Source organism: Hippopotamus amphibius, chromosome 4, assembly GCF_030028045.1.
Source record: "Hippopotamus amphibius kiboko isolate mHipAmp2 chromosome 4, mHipAmp2.hap2, whole genome shotgun sequence".
Classification (NCBI taxonomy): Eukaryota; Metazoa; Chordata; class Mammalia; order Artiodactyla; family Hippopotamidae; genus Hippopotamus; species Hippopotamus amphibius.
In genome coordinates this window covers 131,034,795-131,053,528 of record NC_080189.1, presented here as the reverse complement: position 1 = coordinate 131,053,528, position 18,734 = coordinate 131,034,795, and the positions used below count along the sequence as shown (strand labels likewise).

The window sequence follows — 18,734 nt, the reverse complement described above, 5'->3', positions numbered from 1 at the left end:
GAAAGCTAAGCATAGGTCTGAGTGTACCAAATTCTCAAATAGAACAAACTGGCACTGCCTGGGTGATATTCTGCTTCAGCTCTGCTCTGTCATTTTGAAGCAAAAGAACTCACAGTCACTCGTGGGCCTGAAAGGTGACTACTCAGAACAGCCAGAGGGATTTGCTGAAGCACATGCAGTTGGAAGAGAAATTGCCTGTTTCTGTCAAACTCCACAGGGAGAAACATTTCAAAATGTATTCTGCCTGGAGCTAATTGCATCGTTTCATAGGCAGTTCAGCGGATCTACCACCTGGGGACAGCTTCAACCTCTCCATGCTTAGTTCTCGCAGTAAAGCAGTTTATGACCAGTGACTCACAGAGGGGAGGAGTGTTTGTCTGGAGGTGGTGAGGAGAACATTCAATTATCTGGATGTACCCATAACCCTACACATATTAGACTATACAGAGGTGGTCTATATTATCCGTATTTAACTGGAGTTGAAAGATGGGATTTGTTGTGCTGGGGTAAAACAGACAAGAAATGGGAAGAGAAAGGCTTTTGAGGTTGTCAAACATAATGCAGGCTTCCTAGAGTTAACTTTAGACTGTATGTTAATATAAAATTGATTTTGTTCAAAAGACACATGCACCCCAATGTTCACTGCAGCACTGTTTACAATAGCCAAGACATGGAAACAACCTAAGTGCCCATCAACAGAGGAATATATAAAGAAGATGTGGTATATGTGTACAATGGAATATTACTCAGCTGTAAAAGAAGAATGAAATAATGCTATTTGCAGCAACTTGGATGGACCTAGAGATTATCATACTAAGTAAAGTAAGTCAGAGAAAGACAAATATCATATGATATCACTTACATGTGGAATCGAAAAAAATGATACAAATGAACGTATTTACAAAACAAACAAACTCACAGACATGAAAAACAAACTTACCAAAGGGGAAAGGTCGGGAGGGGGAGGGATAAATTAGGAGGTTGGGATTAACATATACACACTACTAATATAAAATAGATAACCAACAAGGACCTACTGTAGAGCACAGGGAACTCTACTCAATATTCTGTAATAACCTAAATGGGAAAAGAATCTAAAAAAGAATGGATATATGCATATGTGTATAACTGAATCACTTTGCTATACACCTGAAACTAACACAACATTGTAAGTCAACTATGCCCCAATATAAAATAAAAATTAAATTAAGAAAATTAATTTTGTTCATAGATGGTGAACTGTTAGGTATGGAATTTGTGAATTGTCACAGAAATTTTGACAACTCATAAAGGAACATTAAAACCATCCAGTCGTCATCTCTTTTTCTTAAGGAGATATGTGTTGCTTCAGGTTCAGGAGGACAGTGGCTGAAAGAGAAGATTGGGTCTCTATTACAGAAAGATTTCAGAGAAAGCTTTGGATATACAATGGTGCATCACCCCTTTAAGGGGCCTTCTCAAGATGGTTTTCCAATGAATGTATGTTAGAACAATGCTCACTTTATCATAAAGCAAATTTCCATGTACTTGGTGCTATGAACTGAATGTTTGTGTCCCCTCAAAATTCATAAGTTGAAAGCCCTAAACCCCAACATAAAGGTATTTGGAGGGGCCTTTGGAGGTTAGGGTTAGATGTAGTTATAAAGATGGAGTCCTAGCAATGGGACTAGTGCCCTTGTAAGAAGAGACCAGAGACCTAGCCCTCACTCTCTCTCTCTCTCTGTCATGTGAAGACACAGGAAGAAGGCAGCCATCTGCAAACCAGGAAGTGGGCTCTTACCAGAGACAAATGACTGAACATGGTAAACATCATAGTACTGCCCCATTCCTGTGAGACATGGGACTCTTCTAGCCAGCCACTGACTTGAGGACCTTCCATAGGCTTTGCGGAAAGTTTCTTAAATCCACACTACTCCTACTATCCCATCCCTCCCTCTCTTCTTTCACTGGTATCAGACCTATATTGCAGCCTAAAGGCTCATCTGTCTCTTCCTATGTCTTCGCATTTATCCATCAAAATCAGTCTCTTATACCTCTAATTCCATCTATTGCTGCTCAGAGAACCTTAGCCAGCACTAGTTGGTGTGCTTGTGTTTTGTAAGGATATTTGCATCTCTATCCATGAATAACGTTGACCTTCAGTGTTCGTCTCCTATTAGGTCTTTGTCTAGTTTGGGAATTAAGGTTGTGCTTTATTCACATAAAGAGTTATAAAAGGTTCTCTCATTTTAATGATTTGAAAATGTTTGTGATGATTTGGAATGTATACATTACATGTTTGGTGGAATTCGATTGTTGGGTTATCTGTTCTTGACATTTTCTTTTCTTTTTTTGATGTGGACCATTTTTGAAGTCTTTATTGAATTTGTTACAATATTCCTTCTGTTTTTTGTTTTGGTTTTTTGGCCCCAAGGCATGTGGGATCTTAGGTCCCCGATTAGGGATCAAACCCACACCCCCTGCATTGGAAGGCAACGTCTTAACCCCTGGACCGCCAGGGAAATCTCCTGTTCTTGATATTTTCTTTTAAGAAAGGCTGTTCAGGTTTTCTTTCTCATCTTAAGTCAGTTTTGATTGGGGCTTTTGATTTCAACCTCTGTGGCGATCTGTATTTTCCAAAGATGGCTACAACATTCTCTCTCATTCCACATGCCCTTCTGTAATGTGACCTTGCCACTTCCACGTTGAGAGGTAGAGTCTAATTCTCCACCCTTGAATTTGGGTGTTCTCTCTCTGTGACTGACGTGACTGATGGGATGCAGACATAGCTGTGTTATTTGCAGACATAGCCCTTATCAAACCTGGACACTTGTGCTTCCTGCCTCTTAGCAGCGGGTCACGCTCTAGGAAGTATAACTGTCCTCAGACCATGCTGTGAGAAGCCCAAGCCGTGAATTATAAGACAATATCTGGAAAGTGAAAGAAGCAAAGGAACACTGAAGCAAGAGACTTAAGGATGAAGAAATCTTCTGTGTCATGTCCAGTGAAGGCTTCGGATGATGCCAGCCTCAGCTACCACTTGACAGCAACTGTATGAATGACCCCAAGTAAACGCTCCCTGGTTGAGTCTGGTCAACCCACACAACCATGAACTGTTGTTCTAAGCTGCTGAGTTTTATAACTGTATGGTTCATAGTGGCAGCTGATAACTGAATACCTGTCTACTCCATGAAAACAACTATAACAGCTGGAGCACACACACACACGCATGCGCGCACACACACACACACACACACGCACGCACATATGCATGCAGGCACATGCACGCAACTGTGTAAATATTTTGAGAGCGACCGCTACAGTCAAGAATGGAAATTAAGGGCTCTATTCCTTGAGAGAAGCAAAGAATCCAAGGTGAAATCCACATTCACTTGGCTTTTCCCACGAGGGCCATTTGTAAATGAGGGAGAGAGTTCAGACATGAAGTGGTACTCTTACTGGGCTGAGCTGACAGAGAAGCATTCAAATTGTTGGCCACTTCCTAAGATGTACATGTTCAGGGTGAGACTCTAAGAAACCCAGCACAAAACAGTAGCAGGGAGGGGCTTCCCTGGTTGTGCAGTAGTTAAGAATCCACCTGCCAATGCAAGGGACACGAGCCCTAGTCCGGGAAGATCCCACATACCTTGGAGCAACAAAACCCGTGCACCGCAACTACTGAGCCTGTGCTCTAGAACCCACGAGCCACAACTGTTGAGCCCATGCGCTGCAACTACTGAATCCCACGTGCCTAGAGCCCATGGTCCTCAACAAGAGAAGCCACTGCAATGAGAAGCCCGTGTACCACAATGAAGAGTAGCCCCTGCTCGCCGCAACTAGAGAAAACCCACGTGCAGCAACGAAGACCCAACACAGCCAATAAAATAAATAAATAAATTTATTTTTTTAAAAAAGAAAATAGTAGCAGGGAAACTAAAAGTTGAGCAGAGATTTCAACACCTGCATACTGCTGGAGAAACAGAGACTAGAGTTTTTGCCAAAGTGGAAGGGCTTTGATAAATGTATCCAGGCTGTAGCTGAGACCCAGAAATGTCCCACTGTGGGGCTAAGGAGCACATCTGGGAGGTGAGGACCAGTACTAAGATAATGGAGTTAAAGTAGACAAGACCTAACTAAAGCTGTAACTAACCCTTACCAGGATCAGGGTGACCCACTGGTACTCTATTTGCCTGTAAAAAGAAGACTTTTCTTCCTTTTTAGAGAAAGAAAATGTTGTTCAGAGCCTAAACAAGCATTTCATTTAAAATGTCCAGCATCCAGTAAAAATCTTTGAGGTGTGCCAAAAAAAAAAAAAAAAAAGACCACATAATCAAAAACCAAAAGAGAAAACCTACACGATAAACAAATTCACATGTGATTCACATATTGACATGAGCAGACAGAGACCTTTAAACAAACATTAAGAAATAATATAATTACAATTAGTGTGATAAAGGAAAATATAGGGAAGATTTCATATTCTGGAGAGACGGGCTGTTATTGAGTTATGATCAACGTCAGGACTAGGGGACTTCCTAGGTGCTGCAGTGGTTAGGAATCCGCCTGCCAATGCAGGGGACCTGGGTTCAAACCCTGGTCCAGGAAGATCCCACATGCTGTGGAGCAGCTAAGCCTGTGCACCATAACTACTGAGGCTGTGTGCTGCAACTACTGAAGCCCATGCACCTAGAGCCTATGCTCTGCAACAAGAGAAGCCACTGCAATGAGGAGCCTGTGCACCACAATGAAGAGTAGCTGCCACTTGCGGCAACTAGAGAAAGCCCTTGTGCAGCAATGAAGACCTAATGCAGCCAATAAACAAATTTAATTAATTAATTAAAAAAAAAACATTAGGACTAGAGGTCGCAGTGTGAATGCCAAGGACAGAACAAGACCCTTCTCCACATCAGGTCAGCCTGAGCAGAGCGGAATTGACCTGATGTGACCTGTGTAGCCACTTTGCAACATCTGGGGAGTAAAATGCACCCAGCACCTCATACACAGCATCCCCTGTTTGCCTTAGTCAATTCAGGCTGCTATAACAGAATACCACAGACTAAGGGGCTTAAACAACAGAAATGTACTTCTCACGGTTGTGGAGGCTGGAAGTCCAAGATCAAGGAACCAGCAGATCCAGTCTGATGAGAGCCAGCTTCCTCTTTGTAGGTGTCTCTTTGTACCCTCCCAGGGTGGAAAGCAGAACAGAGGGAAAGCAAGCTCTCTGTGTCTTTTTTTTAAATAAATTTATTTATTTATTTATTTATTTATTTATGGCCCTGTTGGGTCTTCGTTGCTGCACACAGGCTTTCTCTAGTTGCAGTGAGCAGGGGCTACTCTTCTTTGCAATGCACAGCCTTTCCAGTGCGGTACCTTCTCTTGTGGAGCACGGGCTTTAGGCATGCGGGCTTCAGTACTTGCAGCACACAGTCTCAATAGTTGCAGCTTGCAGGCTCTAGAGTGCAGGCTCAATAGTTGTGGCACATGGGCTTAGATGTTCCGCAGCATGTGGGATTTTCCCAGACCAGGGCTCAAACCCGTGTCCCCTGCATTGGCAGGCAGATTCTTAACCACTGCTTCACCAGGAAAGTCCCTCTGTGTCTCTTTATAAGGACACTAATCCCATTCATGAGGGCCCCACCTCATGAATTACCTCCACAATTAATTAATCACCTCCCAAAGGCCCCTGCTCCTAATATGAGTTTTGGGGGGATGCAGACGTTCAGTGCACAGCACTGTTCTTCCCCAGTGAGATGGCTGGACTGTGAACTCAGTAAAGGAGCAGACTTAGTGGTTGTCAAGGCACTAAGCCAACACCCAGCGCAGTGCCTGCTACACACAGGAAACTTGAACTTCCTATGGGTCCAAGGAAGACTGGTCTTCTTGGACTGAGGAAAATCTTCACCTGAGAGCTGCCTATGAGACTCTGTTGAGTCTCCCAGAGCCTTCATGGCTGTCTGCTCACCTTCTACCGTACCCTAAAGAAACTACTTGCTGTATAGGATAGATGTGTGGAGAAAGTCCCCAAAACATATATCTCACACTGTTCTCTACCTTGAGAGGGGATGTAAAAAACCGGAGAAGTGGACCAGTCACAGATGGCCACAAATCTTTAAGCAGTGTACTAACCATCAGTGACTTTGCAAACCTATGGCCTTTTTGATAATCTCCATCATAGACCTATTTCAAGTACAGACAAGGAGAATGTTTAACTGTGACCCTGTTATGGGCTGAATTTGTGTCCCTGGCCCCCATGTCTCCCCCACCCCCTTCCCATATCCATATATTGACATCTTAACCACCTCCCCTCCCGTTAACTCAAAATGTGACTGTATGTGGAAATAGGGTCTTTAAAGAGGTGATTAGGGCTTCCCTGGTGGCACAGAGGTTAAGAATCCGCCTGCCAATGCAGGGGACATGGGTTCAAGCCCTGGTCTGGGAAGATCCCACGTGCTGCAGAGCAACTAAGCCCGTGTGCCACAACTAGTGAGACTGTGCTCTAGGGCCCACGAGCTACAACTACTGAAGCCCGTGTGCCTAGAGCCCATGCTCTGCAACAAGAGAAGCCACCACAATGAGAAGCCTGCTCGACACAACTAAAGAAAGCCTGTGCTCAGCAATGAAGACCCAACACAACCATAAATTAATTAATTAATTAATTAATTAAAAAAATAATAATAAAGAGGTGATTAAGGTAGGGACTTCCCTGGTGGTCCAGTGGTTAAGACTCCCTGCTTCCACTGCAGGGCATGCGGGTTCGATCCCTGGTTGGGGGACTAAGATCCCACATGCCACGTGTCTTGACCAAAAAAAATAAAAGAGATGATTAAGGTAAAACGAGGTCATGTGGGTGGTTCCAAATCCTGTATGACTGGTTTCCTTATAAGAGGAGACTACCTAAGGGGAGAGGCCTCAGAAGAAACCAACCCTGCCAGCACCTTGATCTTGGACTTCCAGCCTCCAGAACTGTGAGAAGTAAATTTCTGTTTAAGCTGCCTAGTCTGTGGTACTTTGTAATGGCAGCCCCAGCGGATCTGTAGAGACCCTTATGTAGCTGAAGCCTGGCAGATTGGAGAGGGAGCCTTCTTTGGGGCCTAGTGTCTGCTTGAACCTTGTTTTCTTCAGGAAGAGATCAGGGGAAGCTGGTGTCCTTCCGCCCCTTCCCCATCACTGCACAGCCACTTCCCCACTTAGTTCCACAACCTCGGAAAGGAGATTTCCTTTCCTGGCCCCTTTGTCAGAAGCCGGTTGTGGGAAGGTGGATCTCACATTAGACACGCTGTAACTCAGTCACCAGCCGCCTGTTCCATCTGTCAGGCCGGTGAGAAACCTTAGCAGGACTTAATTTTCACATTATTTCCACAGACTGCACTGTCCCCTTGGCAGCTTTCTTGAGACTTCACACTTTATGTCATCGTTTCCTTCTTCCCACCTCCTACTTTTTTTTTTTATAAATTTATTTATTTATTTTATTTATTTATTGGCTGCATTGGGTCTTCGGTGCTGCACACGGGCTTTCTCTAGTTGCTGTGAGCAGGGGCTACTCTTCATTGTGATGTGCAGGCTCCTCATTGTAGTGGCTTCTCTTGTTGTGGAGCATGGGCCCTAGGTGTGTGGGCTTCAGTAATTGTGGCACATGGGCTCAGTAACGGGTTCCAGAGCACAGGCTCAATAGTTGTGGTGCATGGGCTTAGTTGCTCCGTGGCATGTGGAATCTTCCCAGGGCAGGGCTCGAACCCATGTCCCCTGCATTGACAGGCGGATTCTTAACCACTGCGCCACCTAGGAAGTCCCTACTTTTTTTTTAATCTGGGATTAAGGTTATACATAAAAAAGAAAACAAGCATTCATCTTTGCTTCATCATAGGTGGTGAGAGCATTGTTTCTTTTTATTTGTTTTTCAAAGTGGAAGGTAAGAAAAGTGCTAACAGTGTAATCAAAGATAAAAATTTAAAAGACTTAAATAGATTTGAATTCCTATGAGGTGGGGCCCTGTGAGGCTTTTGACGAAGGGCTAATTTCTGACAGTTGCAGATAAGGGAGGCGAGCTCATCTTTTTCGTTTTGGGGAGGTGATTTTAGAAAGAGGTGTAAAGGGTTTTTAAGGGTGGGGACTCCACTAGTCTCAAAGTATTTGAGCAGAATTTGTCATCTTGGGTCCTTTTTCCCTGGGAGGGGGGTAGGGGGAACTATAGCTTTATTTATTTATTAAAAAAAATTTTTTTTTTTAGCAATGAAGGGTTTTGTGCTTGAAGAAAACCAACGTGGGACCAGTGTCTTCTCTGGACAATCTTCATAAGCCAGAGGTAAGGTAGAAATGAAGATACAGGAGGAACAGGGCTGGGAGGCTGAGACGAATGAGGCGAAAATGGCTAAAGAATAAAAAACAAACCCAAAAATCAAATAGAAAAAGTTCCTTCAGGGCCTAAGCACCTGGATGGATGTTTTCTCTGGCCTTGCTGATTATGTATTCAGCACACCAGTTGTTCAAATGTGGGGGTGGGGTGAGGGCGGGGGTGCAGGACCGCTCAAAGAATCTCAGCAGGAATATCCTTTCCTGTAAGAGTATGCTAAGGGTAGGTGCTCAGTGCTCTGTGATGACTTAAATGGGAAGGAAATCCAGAAAAGAGGGGATTATATGTATATATAGGTACAACTGATTCACTTTGCTGTACAGCAGAAACTAACACAACATTGTAAAGCAACTACACTCCAATAAAAATTAATTAAAAAAAAAAAGATTATGCTAAGGGTAGGATGACCAGGTAGAATATATTGTTCAAATTAATGCACTTGTGAGTCTGAAAGGAGGCGTTATCAGTAAGTAAGCATAAACCAAGACCATCCAATGCAAACTTGGATGTAAATCACCCTGGCTAGGGGTCACTTCCCCAGGCCAGTTCTTTCTTTCCTCATGCAGTATGCACAGTAACAAAAATGATGAAAATCATAGCTACTATTACTTAGCACAGTGCCTGGCATTTAGGTAAACTACGTGTAAACCATCCTCCTTTCCCCTCAGCAACTCTACTGAGAGGTAGATTCAAATACTTAAAAATTACAAGGAGGGACTTCCCTTGTGGTCCAGTGGTTAGAACTCCATGCTTCCACTGCAGGGGGTGCAGGTTTGATCCCTGGTTGGGGAACTAAGATCCCGGGTGCTCATGGACACCCCCCCACCAAAAAAAAAATTACAAGGAATGTCTACCACATCATTGCTGGAGGGGAGGGAATCATAGTAACACAGGAAATTGGGACTTAATGAAGTCTAGGAACTTCTTGCTCAAAGGAAACTTCCCACTAGAACGTACATTACAACTCTGTTGCCTCCAGGCAATACTCTCCCTCTTTAATTTATCTAAACTCTAACCCTCTTCCTAAACTCTGCTCACATTGTGTGACCTATAGGAAGGTTTTCATGACCACAGCACTTCCTTCTCATTGCTCCAGGTTTTGAAAGCTGACCCGAGATTAGCATTTTACCATGTGACTCATGTGTGTTAATTTCATCTCCCAATGAACAGGTAAGGATTTTCCTTTGTGTTGTGTCTAACATCACTCCCCCAAGCACAAAAGTCTTTGAAAATATCTGTAGGTAGATATTATATAGATTTCGATATCACACATATATTAATAGCTATACACACAGAAAAGCAGGGTGGTTTCCCATGTTGAACCTAGATGAGCTTGTCCCATTTCTCTGCATCTTTCTAATGGAAAATGCAGCCTCTGTATCTTGGCTGTTGCCCCGCACTTTAACTCCTGAGTTTGTGCCACTCATATGCTGCACTTACCAAAATGCAGTTTTCATTTTACTCAGTTTTTTAATTTTAGGAAGTCTATTTGTTAGAAGTGAAATCACACATGGACATGAGCCCAGCTGGACTCATTTTCTGAAAAGACCTGTCATCATTTTGTCTACAAGTTATTATGTAACACCTGTCAATTTAAAAATTAACTTAATTGCAAAGAAGTGAGGTCTATCTAAAATGACCAAATTAGAAACTACACTTGAAGCGTAAAGTTGAATTTCTCAAGTTCACCTAACCTTGATTTTGTGGCAGTTTGACCAGGAAGACCAAAAAATATTTAACCAAAACATGTATTCTCATAAACTTTAGAGAACTGTTTAGATATTGTCAAATAAGTAAGACACCAAAAGAGTTTTCCAAAGATTTATTGAAGCAGAAACAAGTTGGTCAGGTACTTGATGGAAAAAAGCAGTTTTAATGGTATTCAAAAATACTTTTTAAAAAGTATTCTAGCACAAGGTGTCTTCGGTAAACTAGATTACGTTGTAAACTTTTTTCTAAATCTTTTACGAGTGTTGGGTCTCAAGAACTAGAGCTTATTCCTATTCCAAATCTATCTTGCGCTCCTGAAAAAACTGCAGAAAGGCACTTGAAAGCTGTTCTTTAAGATACGGATTTCTTTTTTATTCTCGCTGGTAGTATTTTGCCGCCCAGAGTTACGTGCAGTTTTTATTCCAGATCATCGTGATGCTGGGAAGTTTCATTGATAACCTGTTAAGAAAAACAGAACTCAAATCAAATATACTACTACATACTAATGAGTAAATCACCCCATAAAGCATGTCAAAGAAAAATCCTAGGAAATGCGTATAATTTATTGTGAAAGTTGGAAGATTACGTTGGTTCTGCATGACCGAGGGTCGCAGTGAGGGGAGACAGATACATAGGTAAGATGCTCTTCACCTGCAGGCAAAATGTGTATCTGATAGAATGTTATGACTTAAACAAATACACTTAAAAAAATACTGTGTTTATGAAGAAGGATGCTGTAATAATCTTAGGCAGCAAAGTTTAAAAGCAATTAAAACATATTAAAATGTACAGCAAGTACATTTTATGTGCAAGGGAAGATTACATGAAGAGTACGATACATTTTGACCATTTCTTTGCTGGCACAGAGAGGTAATGAGAAATTACTAGATCATATGGCATGTCCCCATATTACATCATGACAGGGAGTGTCTAGGGAAGACTATGTGTCCAGGATCAAAATGTTCCTGATATTGAGATAGTCTCATGAAACTAGTTTAGGAAGGAACTTAAGGAAGTGGTACTCCTGTTTCAAATTAAGCACCAAAGGAAATCACTAATTTTGGACAAAGGCAGACTTGTATCCCACCTTCACATCTTAAGAGCCAGATAATTAGTTGGCTGTGTGTAGTGCTGGAAGAAGAGACCTATTCTCTTTTTAGGAGGCATAAATGAAACTGAAACCTCCCCCATTAGCTGGCTGTATCTGAGATAGACTTATTGATCTAAAAGTTTATCAAAAAAAAAAAAAGTTTATCAATGCCTGTCTGAGATTACTCCCATTTCGATTTAAAGATACCAACCTGTCCATCTCTGGTTTCAACCGTCTTAATCAGAAGTGTCCTTTTTGAATGGGTGTCAACCAGAGGGAGTGAATCCAGATTGGTTTCTGAACAAAGAAAACAGGTCCAAAATGAGTAAAAATGGAATTTTTAAAAAGACAAGAAACGATTTTGTCCCAAGACTTACGATTTTTTGTTCATGATTGTTTAAAGCACTATTCCCAAAATAATTCCAAAGACTATCACCTATTTTAAAACCCAGGGGCTAACACCACTGTAGCATCAGGATGAGATGGACTGCTTTAGTGTATACTCCGTCAGGAGGAAAAAATGGAATTTCAGTTTAACTGAAAGAATAGAATGTAAGACAGTACCACTGTGAAAATTACGGATGTCTTAGAGAATCTTGTCTTGTATAGCATTGTTCAAGTATCATTTTAAAAATGAATGCTTAATAAACAGAATGGTTACAAGCTGCTAAGATTTTTCATAGGGAATTCCCTGGTGGTCCAGTGATTAAGGCTCCATGCTTCCACTGCAGGGAGCCCGGGTTCGATCCCTGGTCGGGGAACTAAGATCCCACATGCCATGTGGTGCAGTCAATAAAATAAAATAAAAATTTTCATAAAGGACAATCAAATGCTTACCCCTCAGGTTCAGGGAAGTAAAGTTTGGAAGAGGCAGAGCAATCCTATAAAGAAATGAAGAAAAACAGTAAACTATTTGGAAAACATCAAGGAACAAATTTATACACTTCTTTTCATCAAATAAAATTTACTCTTATAATTCATACGTGAGGAATTTGCTTCAGAAGCATTAACCCATGATTGGTCTCATTAGGGCATTTAAATATTTTACTCTAAGCATTTTCTCCAAGGGGCTGGATGTATGACAGGAGTGACTCTTGGTTTTCACAGAATGAATCATAGGTTGAAATCCCAGCTCGGATATTGATTGATTGACTAGGACACGGAACTCAGTCTCTCTGAGCTGAAGGTTCCACATCCGTAAAAAGCGGTCAGTAGCTACCTTGATGAAAGGTTCTGAAGATGAAGTGAGATGATGTGTGGAAACAAGGGGCATAAAACCTTGCACAGGGCAGCTAGGCATTCACTCCCGTGAGCCTCCATTCCCTACCTGCTCTCCTCTCCTTCCAGCAGCTTCCTGTAGGTGGCGATCTCGATGTCAAGAGCCATCTTAACATTCAGCAGGTCTTGGTATTCACGCAGGTGGCGAGCCATCTCTTCCTTCATGTTCTGAATCTCGTCCTGCAGGCGGCCAATAGTGTCTTGGTAGTTAGCAGCTTCCACGGCAAAGTTCTCCTCCATTTCACGCATCTGGCGTTCCAGGGACTCGTTCTGCAGGAAAGGGGAGAAAGGCCACTGGTGTTATTTCCCAGGAAAAAGCACAAATGACCAAAAAAGCACAGCTATCCCCCTGACCATTTCCAGACCATTTGCAATCATTTCCCCTAGCAGCAAAGGGGGAACACTCTAATTTCTGGCAGAAAATACAAGTACCAAGTCCCTTCCTCATGGAAGCAATAATATAGATAAACTAAAACCTTGGGATCTCCATGTTCTTTTTTTTTATACATACGTAAGTTGTTTATTTAGAGATTTATTTAGAGAGAAACGCACTCTGAAGACAGAGTGTGGGCCATCTCAGAAGCTGAGAGAGGCCAGGGGTTATGGGGGTTGTCAGTTTTCGTAAGGGTGGGTAATTTCATAGGCTAATGAGTGGGCGGAGTATTCCAGAATTGGGCCACCACTCACTTTTTGCGGATCTCCATGTACTTTTTGAATCTGTCTTGAGGACTTATTTTCTTTGGATTAAAATGTAAATATTTCTCCCCTTGAACAAAGTTTTCTTCCGATAGCACCTGGGCTCGGCCACCTGAACTGGAGCCACGCTGGTGATCTGCCCTCCCCTCTTGCGGCGTGATACTCACGGTGCCTTTGAGCGCATCCACCTCGCAGGTGAGAGACTGCACCTGCCGGCGGTACTCGTTCGACTCCTGCTTGGCCTGGCGCAGGGCGTCGTTGTTGCGGTTAGCAGCCTCGGAGAGGTCAGCGAACTGTCAGGGAGGAAGCAGAAACCTGGGTCACCCATGTGCCTCGTCCACAAAGCCTCTAAGAGTCTACCTGGCCTGGACAAAGGAGAAAGCTTAAAGGTGGCAAACAAACCAATATGTAAAGAAGGCATGATACCAACCAAATTTTACACTCAAAGTTCAGATCTCAGCATCTTCCAGGATACGTCTAAATTTCTGGTTTGAAACCAAAGGAAATGAGGTGGAAGGCCGATGTTGAGATTTTCAAGCAGAAATTCACTGTGTTTCCATCATTTTCAAAGGGTGGAGGTCAAGGGCATGGTTCAGGGGTAACTTGGAAGTAGGGTGACAGAGGGGCAATGGAAAGGGAGTCTGCTGTTCTAAAGGCAGGGGTGTGAGTAGTGGGGGGGGGGGGTGCAGGAAGAAATAACACTTGAACAAGAAGGAAAGTCGGCTAAACCTGGAAGCGAAAAGATCCTTAGAAATCACAGACAGGTACAGCATTTGCAGAACAGAATGCTTGTCTTTTGTTCGGGCCACCCGTGCTTGTCTCGTACCTTGGACTTGTACCATTCCTCAGCCTCCTGGAGGTTCTTGGCGGCCACGCTCTCGTACTGCTGACGGACGTCACGCAGGGCAGCCGTGAGGTCAGGTTTGGAAACATCCATATCGATTTGGACGTGTTGTTCTTGAATCTGGGCCTGCAGCTCCTGGATTTCCTGAGGAAAGAAAAGACAGAAGGTCAGCCATGCCAAGTACGGCAACAGTTTCACCTATGATCATTCACAAACAGCCACTCCTCTGACCTCATCGTGTAGTTTCTTCAAAAAGGCAATCTCTTCTTGCAAGGATTCCACTTTACGCTCCAGGTCCAGACGTGCCAAAGAAGCATTGTCAACGTCCTGTTTTGAGAAGAGAAAAGGTAGGACATGGAGGAAGATGCGTAAGTCTGTGGTTTATCCCATGTATTCATTTCAAATGAGCTATATGAACTTACGTCTCTTTATTATACAAAGGGCATTGACACATTTTACAACCTTTGAATAAGTTTGTAAATCACCTAGTGCTACAATATACTATGCTTGCTTCTCTTCATTAACAGATTTCAATTGTGACCACTGAGTTGTACTCAAGTTGACCAATAGACAATTTAAAAATCAGTAAGTATATGCCAACATGGCAGGCTGCAATCCATTATTACTGAATCCACATTATAACAGTGAAGTTTTTATTACTTTTTTAAACCTAGAAAATCAGTGCCACAGCATTTTAAAGTTTTTTGGGGGAGGGAGGGATCATATCATGGAATAATAGGAGAATGGGGGTTGGTCAGATTTTACAACTCCATGTGTACATGAGAACATGCAGAACAGAAACTTGTGCTCCAGAAGTTTCAGCAGATAATACTTCAGCTCTTTTTTTTTTCCTCTACTCAAATCTTCTGAAATGTATCCTTGGGATCCCCAGCAAGTCACCTCGCATTCAAGTTACAAGGTTAGATTTATACTCCAATTCAGGATGTGCACTGGTAAAACTGTAGTTCAGGCAAATAAGGAAAAAGAGGTGTAACCCTGAACTGTATTTGCTTTGCTTTCTCTGGTAGCTTTTTCTCCTGAAACTCCCGTGTCATCCCACAAGGGTGTGTCACTTTTCACTATGTGTCAGTTCGACCCCTTAGCTTGTTTCAGAATGACTGATACAGTGTAACTGTATGTAAAATTCTTGCTGCTCTGGTCTCCTTCTGTGTTTCCACCGCTTGTAAAACTGCTACATCCCAAAGATTTTACTTCCCCTCAAGGATATGTCATGAGGATTTTTATAACTCTTACCTTGTAAGCAATTATATTTTTAAAAAATATTTTATTTATTTATTTGGTTGCACCAGGTCTTAGTTACAGCACGTGGGCTCCTTAGTTGTGGCATGTGGGATCTAGTTCCCTGATCAGGAATTGAACCCAGGCCCTCTGCATTGGGAGCATGGAATCTCAACCACTGCGCCACCAGGGCAATCCCAGCAATTATATTTTGAGTACAGTCTACAGCCTTACAGTTTTAAAATGTTGACATGTTTCTATCACCTTCATGGAAAAGTGAATGAGGAATAGGTGATTAAAAAAAAAAAATACAGATCGGGCTTGGGGAAAAAAATTCATTTTTGCTTGTTAAACCCTACAAAAGATATACAGGGTAATTTACTAATCTGTATAAAAAAAGTTCAGTGTGTCATTCTACTTCTTTGAAGAGAATATGAGGGGTTTTAGATAATCCCTAAATAGGAGGGACAATTTATACTAGTATTGTTTTATATGCAGTTACTACCGAGGGCAGAAAATATTACAGACATGATGATCAGAAATGCTCCATGACTAAAATAAACCACACATTGCTGTGTTTAACTTGGTTAAATGATTTCTGCTTCAAAATGTTATCCTAGACTATTCATCTGAGGGAGCTTTAATAGCCATCCCAGTAAGTGTCCAGGAGAATAAAACTATGCCGGCAACTCTTCCTGCTTTGGGACTCCAATTTTAAGTTAAAATTTTAAGTTAAAATCCTTTAAGGCCATCTGTCTCTGGAGCAAGAAAACTTTTACTTAAAAAGTCCATTCTTCATTTTGAGGTTTATTCTTTATGGAGAAAATGCTAAAGATTTAATACAAGGATTCGAAAAAGAAAGGCCTTTCCAAATCTGAGGTATGACTGTAGCTTTAAGAACTTTGCACTTCATACTTGGAGTCTTGGCCAGATATTAGATAACGGATGTTAGCAAATACTTGCGTCCAATTAGAACTGTGCTTGCATCATTACATATTCAATAAGAATGTAGCCTGTTGCAAAGCGTCTCTGGGAACACAAAGACTCCTATTCTTTCTGCCAGAATGTCTGTATCTACATTCCATAGTGAAGCCCGTAGAAACCATTAATACCTTCCAGCCAAGGGGACAGATGGCTCCTTTTCACCCTTATTAGATCACAAAATAGCTGTGGATAGCCATACTTTCATCTAACCTTAGGGCCACAATAGAACTTGCAGCGAAGAAAAGAAACTTGCTGGCTTAAGTCCAGTTAAACTAAGTTTCTTATCCTCCAATCCATTTTACATTTGAAACTACAGGGCAGAATTGAGCTTTTCGTGACCTTGTAAAAGGTAGCCAACTTGACTTTTGCAAACTGCAATCTAAATCAAACTGTAACTCTTCAGAATCAGAATATCCACTGTTGCAAAAATGAAACGGAGAGGGAAAAACGATTTCTTGAGAAAAAAATCTTGAAACAAAGTGAAAAGTTAAAGACTATTTTTCTGTCCTACGGGACGGTTTAATCATTCAAGGGTTTTTATCCGAACTGTGGTCTTTCTGCCACTAGGGGGCTTGGCGCGCAGACGTGAAGTTCTGCACGATTTAGACCTGGGTTGAGTAACTTTTAGAAGTGCCCGTGGGTTGGGTGAGTTGGGTGGGTGGCGTCCGGTGGCTGCGAGTGGGAACGGAATCTACAAACCTGTCTGAAAGATTGCAGGGTGCTCTCGGCTTCCTCCCTCTGAAGCATCTCCTCCTGCAACCTGAAACAGTCGCACATTAACCGCAGGGGAACCGGGAAACCACCAGGGGCGGGGCGACCACACCCAAACACCCCGCTGTCGTCGTCGCCGCGAGACCAGGGTTGCTGCGCCACCTCTGCGGGCAGCCAGCGCCCGCGGCTTTTAGGACTGCTCGCCCTTGGCTGGGTTTAGTGGGACCTTGGCCGCTGCGTGGGAAAGCAATCACAGTCGCCACGACGACCTGCGAGATGACCGCCACCACCCCACCCCGGAGGAGGCTCTGCCACCCCTTTGTCTCGCTCCCTCCACGGCCCCGCGGCTGGCAGCCCGCCAGAGGGGGCAGGAAACTTTTTCAAAGTTTGGGGAAATCACACCCATCGTTTGTATGCGCCTTCGAGTACAAAGTGGTAGTTTTAAGAAATCTGAAACTTGAAACAGGCGTTCTTGGGCAATGAGTGGAGGTAGAGGGGAAATGCTAACTTGCGAGATCTGGGTTCAGGGCGGGGCTGCGCCGCGGCAGCCACAGCCCTGCTCCCCCGCTTTCCCCCGGGCAGCCGCTATCCCTTGAGCAGCCGCCGCCCCGGGCCACATCCCCAAGGGCGTGGCGGCTCCGGGTCCTCTCTGCGTCCCTCCCGCAGCCCCGCGTGGGCGCCGCCTTACTTCTCCCGGAGACGCATGATGTCCTCGGCCAGGTTGTCGCGCTCCACCTCGACGCGGGCCTTGTCGTTGGTGAGCTGGTCCACCTGTCGGCGCAGCTCTCGCATCTCCTCCTCGTAGAGGTCCCCCAGGCGCGACTTGCCCTGGCCCTTGAGCTGCTCGAGCTCGGCCAGCAGGATCTTGTTCTGCTGCTCCAGGAAGCGCACCTTGTCGATGTAGTTGGCGAAGCGGTCATTCAGCTCCTGCAGCTCCACCTTCTCGTTGGTGCGGGTGTTCTTGAACTCGGTGTTGATGGCGTCGGCCAGCGAGAAGTCCACCGAGTCCTGCAGCAGCCGCACGCCGGGCACACTGCTCCGCAGGCGCACGGCCGAGGAGCGCGTGGCGTACACGCCGCCCGGGGACGAGGTGTAGAGGCTGCGGCTGGTGCTGGGGCGCAGCGCGCTGCCCAGGCTGTAGGCGCGGGTGGACGTGGTCACGTAGCTCCGGCTGGAGCTCGGGCGGCTCGCGGTGCCAGGGCCGCCGAACATCCTGCGGTAGGAGGACGAGGACACGGACCTGGTGGACATGGTTGCAGAGGGTGGCGGTGGGCTGGGCGGCTGCGGTGGCGCGGACTGGCTCCGGGAGGAGAGGCGAGCGAGGGTGCGGTGGGTGTGGGCAAAGGGAGCGCTGCTGCGTCTCTGGCGCGGGGACCCCGGAGCGAGAGTGGCAGAGGACGGGGCCCCTCCGAGGGCGCAGTTTTTATAACCTGGTTAGGAAAAAGGGTCCCCTCCCACTGCCATCCCGGAGACGGAGTGCGCCAGCCAATGGGGAAGGCCGGGCGGGGGGTTGGGGCGGGGGCGCCCTGGAGCCTTCCTCCTCCCCCAGCCTCCGCCCCCGGGACTGGGCACAGTCCCGTTACTTCTTGTCTGGGTTGGGACTTTCGGGGGCTTTCCTGATAGTGGCCGGAGCTCTGCTCACCTCTGGGTGCTGAAAAAGGCGGGGTCATGCAGTGGTGGGGGAGCCTGCCGGGGACTGGACCAGAGGGGTCCGGGGCACCGCGCCAAAGAGGTGTGGGAGGAGGCGCGCGGGTGGGAGGGGCGCGCGGCGACTGGGGAGCTGGCGGGTGGGGAGACCCGCGGGCCAAGGAGCAGAGGAGGGGGAGTGCGGAACCCAGCAGATCGGAAGGCGT

The 18,734-nt window shown here is 44.7% G+C and overlaps 1 protein-coding gene across 1 annotated transcript; it reads right to left on the bottom strand.

The window, feature by feature from the left end:
* Window positions 1-10,136: 10,136 nt before the first annotated feature.
* On the bottom strand, window positions 10,137-18,356 carry VIM (vimentin). Its single transcript, XM_057731878.1, has 9 exons — window positions 17,570-18,356; window positions 16,870-16,930; window positions 14,179-14,274; window positions 13,930-14,091; window positions 13,271-13,396; window positions 12,457-12,677; window positions 11,967-12,010; window positions 11,341-11,426; window positions 10,137-10,498 (listed from the first exon to the last, which is right to left on the bottom strand). Exons 1-9 carry the CDS (start codon window positions 18,130-18,132, stop codon window positions 10,457-10,459), a joined length of 1,401 nt encoding a protein of 466 aa, XP_057587861.1. The 5' UTR covers window positions 18,133-18,356; the 3' UTR covers window positions 10,137-10,456.
* Window positions 18,357-18,734: the final 378 nt, after the last annotated feature.

What these genes read in the sequence shown, in the direction of transcription:
- VIM (XM_057731878.1), bottom strand. Translation starts at nt 18,132, where the DNA reads ATGTCCACCAGGTCCGTGTCCTCGTCCTCCTACCGCAGGATGTTCGGC. An exon ending in CCCTGCAATCTTTCAGACAG is followed by an intron (nt 14,275 to 16,869) that starts GTTTGTAGATTC and finishes TTCTCAAAACAG; the next exon opens with GACGTTGACAATGCTTCTTT. An exon ending in TTGAAACCAGAGATGGACAG is followed by an intron (nt 10,499 to 11,340) that starts GTTGGTATCTTT and finishes TTTTCTTAACAG; the next exon opens with GTTATCAATGAAACTTCCCA.